Below are 8,285 nucleotides of genomic sequence, written 5' to 3'. Positions count from 1 at the left end.
GGTAATTCAGTTGCATGCGTTACTCAGTCTTCTTCTCTTGGACCTTGGCTTCTTGACTTGGGTGCCTCTGATCAAATTTCAGGTAACCCTTACTTACTTTTTCATTTAACTAATGTTACATCTTTACCATCCGTTACTTTAGCCAATGGCTCCAAAGCTGTTGTTAAAGATGTAGGTCATGCCAAACTACTTCCATCCTCAAAATTAGACTTTGTTTTCTATATTCCCAATTGTCTATTTAATCTTGTCCCTGTTAGTAAACTTACCCGCTCTTTAAACTGTTCTATATCTTTTGATACTGACTCTTTTGTTATACAAAATTGAGGCACGAGACGGATGATTGGCACAAGACATGAGTCATAGGGCCTTTATCATCTCCATCTACCATCTATAGCATGCACTGTCACTGAATCTCCAGCACTCCTTCATAATCGTTTGGGTCATCCCAATTTAGTAAAGCTTAAAAAGATGCATCTTAGTCTATATAATTTATCGTCTTTAAATTGTGAGACATGTCAGCTTGGAAAACATTCTCATAGCACCTTTCCAAAGCGTGTCAACTAACGGGTTGCATCCCATTTTGAGTTAGTTCATTCAGATGTGTGGGGACCTAGTATGTGTCATCTATTTTAGGTTTTCAGTACTTTGTTACCTTTATTGATGATTACTCACGCTGTACTTGGTTATTCCTAATGAAAACTTGTTCCGAGTTATTTTCCATCTTTGAATCTTTTTGTGCAGAAATTAAGACTTAATTTAATTATGTTATTCAAGTATTATGCAGTGATAATGCTCGCGAGTATTTCTCTGATCCCTTCACTAAATTCATGTATTCTCTCAAGGAATCCTTCATCAGTCCTCTTATGCTTATACCCCACAACAAAATGGGGTTGTTGAGTGTAAAAAGAGACATCTCATTGAAACTGCCCGTACCCTGCTTTTACATAATAAAGTCCCTTTTTGTTTTTGGGCCGACACTGTTTTGACCGCCTGTTTCTTAATAAATCGGATGCCCTCTTCTATCCTTAATGACAAGGTACCTTATTCCATTTTATTTCCTGATCAATCGTTGTATTCTATCCCTCCTCATGTCTTTGGGTGCACATGCTTTGTCCATGTTTTCCCTGTTGGTCAGGACAAATTGGCAGCTAAATCTACTAAGTGTATTTTCTTAGGATATTCACATCTTTAGAAAAGATATAAGTGTTATTCTCCATCAACACATCTCTATTTTCTCTCTGCTGATGTTACGTTTTAAGTTATCATCGTTTATCTTCATCATATTATGAATTTGTGTCCACACTTTCTTCTGTTTCTGTTCTTTCAAATGCTCATGAGGCACTCTCTGATCCCGGATGGCGTCAGGCAATGGTTGATGAGATGACTACTTTGCATCATAATCACACATGGGAGTTAGTTCCATTACATCCTGGACATTTGACTGTTGGGTGTTGCTGGATTTGTATGGTCAAAGTTGGTCCTGATGGTCAGGTTGATCACTTAAAGGCTCGATAAGTTGCCAAAGGCTACACTCTAATACATAGGATGGATTATTTTGATACTTTTTTCCCGGTTGCTAAGATGTCTTCTATCCGCTTATTCTTAGCAATGGCTGCTATTCAACATTGGTCTCTACATCAATTGGATATTGAGAATGCCTTTCTTCATGGTGAACTTCGAAAAGATATTTATATGGAGCAACCTCCAGGGTTTGTTGCTCATGGGGAGTCTTCCTTGGTATACAAACTTTGTCGTTCTCTGTATGGTTTGAAACAGTCTCCTTGTGTCTAGTTTGGATGATTCAGTACTGTTATCTAAGAGTTTGGTATGATTCGGTGTGAGTCTGATCATTTTGTCTTTTATAGACATACAACACCAGGGCAATGTATCTATCTGGTTGTCTATGTTGATGATATTGTCATTACAGGAAGTGCTCAAGATGGTATTGAACAATTGAAGAAGCATTTATTCAGACACTTTCAAACCAAAGATTTAGGACTTCTTAAATACTTCCTTGGTATGGAAATTGCTCAGTCCAAATCTAGTATTGTTATCTTTCAGAGAAAGTATGCACCAGATATTCTTGAAGAAACAGGAATGTCAGATTGCAAACCAATAGACTCTTCTATGGATCCTAATTTAAAACTCTCACTTGGACAGGAGGAGCCGCTGGCTGATCCTGGAAGATACCGAAGACTGGTTGGTAAACTTAATTATCTTACTATCACACGACTTGATATTTCATTTTCTGTTAGTGTTGTAAGTCAGTTCCTACAGTCTCCATGTGATAGTTATTGGGATGCAGTTATTCGGATTTTAAGGTATATAAAAGGTGCACCAAACAAAGGCTTGTTATACGAGAACAAGGGTAATTCACATATTGTTGGATATTTTAATGCTGATTGGGCAGGGTCTCCATCTGATAGATGTTCTACTTTGGGTTTTTGTGTTCTTATTGGAGGAAATCTAGTGTCTTGGAAAAGTAAGAAGCAAGCTGTTGTTGCCCGATCAAGCGTAGAAGCTGAATATCGTGCAATGGTCTTTGCTACTTGTGAGCTCATTTGGTTAAAGCAACTGATCCAAGAGTTGAAATTTGTAGAAGTGTCACAAATGAAGTTACTCTGTGATAATCAAACGGCTCTCCATATTGCCTCTAATCCAATATTTCATAAGAGGACTAAGCCGTAAGCACATAAAAATTTATTGTCATTTTATTCAGGAAAAAGTTCTATCTGGATGTATTACCACTAGTCATGTCAGTTCTAACGACCAGTTAGTAGACATTCTCATTAAATCTCTTAGGCGTCCGTGCATTGATTTTATCTGTAGCAAGCTTGGTGCATATGACTTATATGCTCCAACTTGAGGGGGAGTGTTGAATAGAGGTGGAACAAATGGGCCGGGTTAGGCGGGTCAACCATAACCCGGCCCGTAATGAAGAGGGTTGAAACCGCGGGTTGAGCCCAACCCGCCAACAACCCCCGGGAGGGCCGGGTTGCAAAATGGCAACCCGACAGCCCGCGAGTTGCTATTTTGTCCTCTCTACAAGAGGCCCGCCAACCCAGCGGGTTGCATGCGGGTTGGCCCGCCGGGTTGGCCGTTGACCCGCAGTTTGGCAACAGCCAGCCGGTCGGGTTGGCTGAAAAATAAATTAAAAAAAAAGTAAAATTAATTTATTTTTTTAAATTACCCTTTTACCCTTGAAATATAGTCGTTGGAGGGGTCTTTTTCATCATTTTCTTTCCCCATTTTTTCCATAAATTGGCCCTAAACTCTCATATTTTTCTCACAACTCAAATTCTCTCATTCTCTCATATTCTCTACTCTCTATTCTCTCAATTATTCATTTATTCTCTTAATCTTTTTGTTATCAATTTACTCTTATTTTAATTTTTATTAGTTTTTGCAATTTTCAATTCATATTTCCAATTTTCCAAATTCCAAATTCCATATTCCAATTCTCTTTCTTTAATTTTTAATTTTTCTAACACTCAATTTTTTTTCAACTACAATGGGTAGATATTTCTCTCCCATCAATTTCAAGGATGAAGAAAACTACTATCCTAGTCCTAGTCCCGCTGATTTTACTATGAATGGAGGAATTCAAATAGTCCCCTATCCCAATCCCAGTCTTAGAATCCTACCACCTCAAAATATGCCGTTGATTCCAACAGCTCCCAGGGTTCTAGAAGTCGTCCTCGTAATCGTCGTCCTCGTCCAACTCCATCTCAAGTTGAGACGGGTTCATCAACTGCCGTCGAAACCAAAGACAGGCACATTAGACGTTTGGGCGCATTTCGACAAGTTTTACAGACAGAAATGGCGTTCAAGTCAAGAAAGCATGCAAATATTGTGAAATGTTTATAAAGCGATTCGGTAATGTGTATTAGCACTTTAAAAAGGCATGCTAATAAACATATTAATCAACATGGAAATAGAGAAAGCAATCAAACTCAAATAATTAATATGGTACTACTTGGCGTTATAATTCTGATGTATATAGGGAACAGTTAGCTTTATATATTGCTGCAACTGATCAACCTATTAATATGGCTGAAGATAATATTTTGAAAGATTTGTTCAAAATTCATTTTTTCCAGGATTTAAAAGTTATTCTAAAACTGCAACTAGAAATGATTAATAAAATTGTTTAAAAAAATGAAATTAGAATTAAAAAATAAATTTCATACTTGTCATATTAGTGTGGCTCTAACTGCTGATATTTGAAATGGTAGAGCTAAACAAGATTATATTTGTGTGACTAGTCTTACTTTGATATGAATTTAAATTAAATAAATCTTTATTAGGATTTAGATTAATGGATGTGATCATAGTGGTTTAGAAATCTATAATAAAATGTGTGAAGTTTTAGAAGATTATGATATATTGATAAAGTGATAAGTTTAACTTTAGATAATGCAAGTTCTAATAGTAAAGCTATAGATTTTTTTCAAACTAATTATCCTTTATATAACATTTAAAGTTGTTTCACTAACGTTGTGCATGTCATATTATTAATTTAATGTGAAAAGTGGTATGAAACAATTAACAAAATATGGATAGAATTAGGGAATCTTTAACTTGGATTACTGTAGTAATAAAGAAATGCTGAATTTCAAGAAGCTTGTATAAAATCAAATATGTCTCCTAGAACTTTTGCATTAGATATGCATGTTAGATGGAATAGTACTTATTTAATGCTTGATTCATGTTTACCTTATGCTAATATAATTAGTTATTTGTAGCAAATAATAGAGGTCCTCATTATTTGATAGAAAATGATTGGAAGATAGCTAAAGTATTTCTTCTTTTCTCAAACGTTTTTACCAATCCACTTTACACTTTCTGGTGTGTATTATCCTACTAGTCCATTGGTAATACTTACAATTAATAAAATTTCCGAGTTATTTACAAAAACAAAGACAATGAAATTTTAAATGCACCAATAAAGGCAATGCAAATTTTTTTTTGAAATATTGGGAACCCATTCATTTTCTTTATTGTTTAGGTGCTATATTTGATCCTAAAATTAAATTAGCACGTTTAGAAATGGTTTTGACAATTTAAGTGAAAATTTACAAACCGTGTCAATCAAATAGGAGAGGTAAAAAGTAGTCTTTTCGAAGTATACTTCCAATATGAAAACAGGTTGGGAACCCGCAATCGCAAAGAGGTGAAATATCCAGAGAAGCTGTATCAGAAGAAACAACAATGAGACTTATACTCTGGAATGCACTATAGGCCGAAGAGGACCCGATATGAAGCACCACCTCCTCTTCAGAGCACCACCACCACCAACAACAACAACTAATATACTGTCCTCCATGGAGTTGCAGAGTAATGAACTTCAACAATATTTGACAACCCCCGAAATGTTCCAGCAGGTCACTTTGATATCTTAAAGTATTGGAGAGCCAAAAAATGTATTTTTCCGTTATTATAAAGACTTGCCTTGGATGTTTTCGTTTTTCCTGTCTCAACCGTCTCATCTGAACAAACATTTAGTGCAAGTGGAAGGATTTTAAATGAAAGGAGGACTAAACTGGCTCCAAAAATGATTGAAGTCCTCACATGTCTTCGAGATTGGGAACGATCGCGCCATCAAGATCAATACGAGGTTATCGACAATCTTTAGTAGAATCATTTCAATTTTGTAATATATATGATACAGATGAGGGAGGTCCTAGTGAACCACCCCCAAATAGTTGTTTTGTAAAATGTAATTTGTAAATTAATTGTCAATTATTGTACTCCTTTTTCTTTACCAAGTTTTTCTCCCATTGGGTTTTCTTAGTGAGGTTTTTAACGAGGCATAATTGTTGTAATTTCTTATTTTATTTTTTGATAAATGAATAAGTCTAATTTTTCTTATATTACAATTTTATTGTATTAAAATTGAATTAATATTTGAAATGTTAACAAAAAAAAAAAAAAAATTGAATTGAATTGAATTATTGATATTTGAAAAGTTAACTAAAAACAATTATATTTATAATTATTTATTTGAAAAGTTAAATTAAAAAATAAAAAAAAACAAAAAAAAATAAGAAAATCGGGCTAACCCGCCCGGACCGCCGCCTAACCGGCGGGTTAGGGTTGGCGTGCCGGGCTGGGCCAGCCATTTTCTCCATAATGGTGGGCCTAACCTGGCCTGCCTTTGTTGGCGGGCAGGTTAGGCCCGACCCGCCCTGCCAAACTACGTAACTCGTCGCGGGCCGGGCCGGCCAGGTTAATTTTCCACCTTTAGTGTTGAAGTGTATAATTCTATTAGGATATTAGGATTGTAATCAATATATATTAAGAACAAAATCTGTAAAATAGGAAGTTAGATTATTCATTTCCTAGATTAGATTATTTGTTTCCACGATTAGTTCTTTATTTTTCTATATATTGATGTACTATTTTCTGATCATTATACAAGATATAAACACACTATTAGTTCTCTCTGATTTTTCACAATTTCTGCGAGGTTAGCTATGTGATTTGAAGCGACATGCAACTTGACCAGCATGTCATCAACATAAACCTTTATTGACTTATCGATTTGCTTAGAAAACATATGGTTAACTAGATGTTGGTAGGTCACCCCAGTGTTTTTTAGACCAAAGGGCATGACTTTATAGTAGTACAATCTTCAATCTGTGATAAACGAAGTATGCTCCTCGTCAGACGTGTACATTAGGATTTGATTACACCCCAAGTAGGCATCCATGAAGCTTAACAGCTTGTGCCCGGAAGTGGCATTGACGAGTTGATCAATTCTGGGCAAAGGAAAATTGTCCTTCGGATAGACTTTGTTGAGATCCGTGAAATCAACATATGTTCACCATTTGCTGTTGGGTTTCTTCACCAAAACAAGATTGCCGACCCAACTCGGGTAATGAGCCTCTCGAATGAACCCGATTGAGAGGAGCTTATCCACCTCAACCATAAGAGCAGCATAACACTCTAGGTTCATGACTCTTCTTTTCTGGCGAACTAGTTTGACCTCACTGTCGATGTTGAGTGTATGACATATTACATTTGGGCTAATCTCGATCACGTTAGCATGAGTCTATACAAAAACATCTATATTCTATTTGAGGAAGCTCGTTAGATTGGTAGCGAGCTGAGTGCTGAGATTACTTCCGATTCTTAATACATGAGTCGGATCATTCTGGTCAACTGATACCTCAAATAGAGTCTTAACAGGTCCACTGTGGGAATACTCCCCCTGAACACGAGGATCTATGCTGTCTTCCACTGGATCTAGCTGTGGTTCGATCCTGCTGATCGTCATAGCCTGCTCAAGAACGCCCACTAGCCTCCCTTTCCTTTTGCATGTCATATGCACTGCTCTTACATAGTAGTCGCAAGATTCACGCTGAGACCCTTTGACCTCCCTACACCCCATTAGAGTGAGAAATTTCATCTTCAGATGATAGATGGAGGTGACAGCTTTGAAGTTCTGGAGTAGAGGTCGTCCCAATATGCCATTGAAAGTGGACAGACATTCTACCACTAAAAATTCTGTCATCTTAGTCACTTTTTGGGTCTTAACCAAAGTGATAGAAAGTGTAATCGTTCCCTTGGGAATCAGACGATCCCCTGTAAAGCCATAAAGAGGGATAGAGGCAGGCTTCAGATCTACCTCTTCTAATTGCATTTCCTCAAATGCTCATTGCAATAGGATGTTCACGGTGCTCCCATTATCCACCAATATTCTGTAAACTTTGCACCGACCTATTTTAGCCGCGATGTTGAGTGCATCCTCATGAGGGTGAAGCAATCGTACCGCATCTTTCTCTGAGAAAGTAATCTTCTCCTCTCTACACACCTTAGCAGGTCGTTACGCCGTGTTTAACACACTCATAGGGTCATGGTAAGCTTCTTGAGCGTACTTTTCCTGAGCACCTTGAGAATTCTCCGCAAGGTGTGACCCTCCAAATATAATTTCGATGAAATGAAGGCTTTTACGACCACGACACTTCTTCCCATCGTCCTCTTGATCCTTCTCCCGAATGGGAGTTGGACCATCAACATATTCCCTAAAGTGCCCCTTTTTAAAGAGGTCTTCAATAGCTTGCTTAAGAGCTTGACATTCATCAGTATGGTGCCTATTGTCCCAATGATAACAATAATATTTCTTGTTGTTTCTCATTGAAGAGGGATTTTTTATGGGCTCTGGCTCTCCGAGCGGATTAGCTTCTTCTAATTTATCCATAATAGTTGTTACCGATGCGTTCAATGGAGTATACTGATTCTTGTAACGAAGGAATTGGGCATAAGATTTCTTGGGCTTGAAC

The 8,285-nt window shown here is 37.1% G+C and overlaps 1 protein-coding gene across 1 annotated transcript; it reads left to right on the top strand.

Annotated features, from left to right (window-relative positions):
- The first annotated feature begins 1,368 nt into the window (after nt 1-1,368).
- On the top strand, nt 1,369-2,688 carry LOC116131506 (uncharacterized mitochondrial protein AtMg00810-like). The gene is made up of 2 exons (XM_031417152.1): nt 1,369-1,486; nt 1,928-2,688. The coding sequence occupies exons 1-2, from the start codon at nt 1,369-1,371 to the stop codon at nt 2,686-2,688; spliced, it is 879 nt and encodes a 292-aa protein (XP_031273012.1).
- The last annotated feature ends 5,597 nt before the right edge of the window (nt 2,689-8,285 follow it).

Source organism: Pistacia vera, unplaced genomic scaffold, assembly GCF_008641045.1.
Source record: "Pistacia vera cultivar Batoury unplaced genomic scaffold, PisVer_v2 Contig234, whole genome shotgun sequence".
NCBI classification, from domain to species: domain Eukaryota; kingdom Viridiplantae; phylum Streptophyta; class Magnoliopsida; order Sapindales; family Anacardiaceae; genus Pistacia; species Pistacia vera.
This window is presented reverse-complemented; position numbering and strand designations above follow the sequence as displayed.

What these genes read in the sequence shown, in the direction of transcription:
- LOC116131506 (XM_031417152.1), top strand. Translation starts at nt 1,369, where the DNA reads ATGGTTGATGAGATGACTACTTTGCATCATAATCACACATGGGAGTTA. An exon ending in GGTCAAAGTTGGTCCTGATG is followed by an intron (nt 1,487 to 1,927) that starts GTCAGGTTGATC and finishes TTGTCATTACAG; the next exon opens with GAAGTGCTCAAGATGGTATT.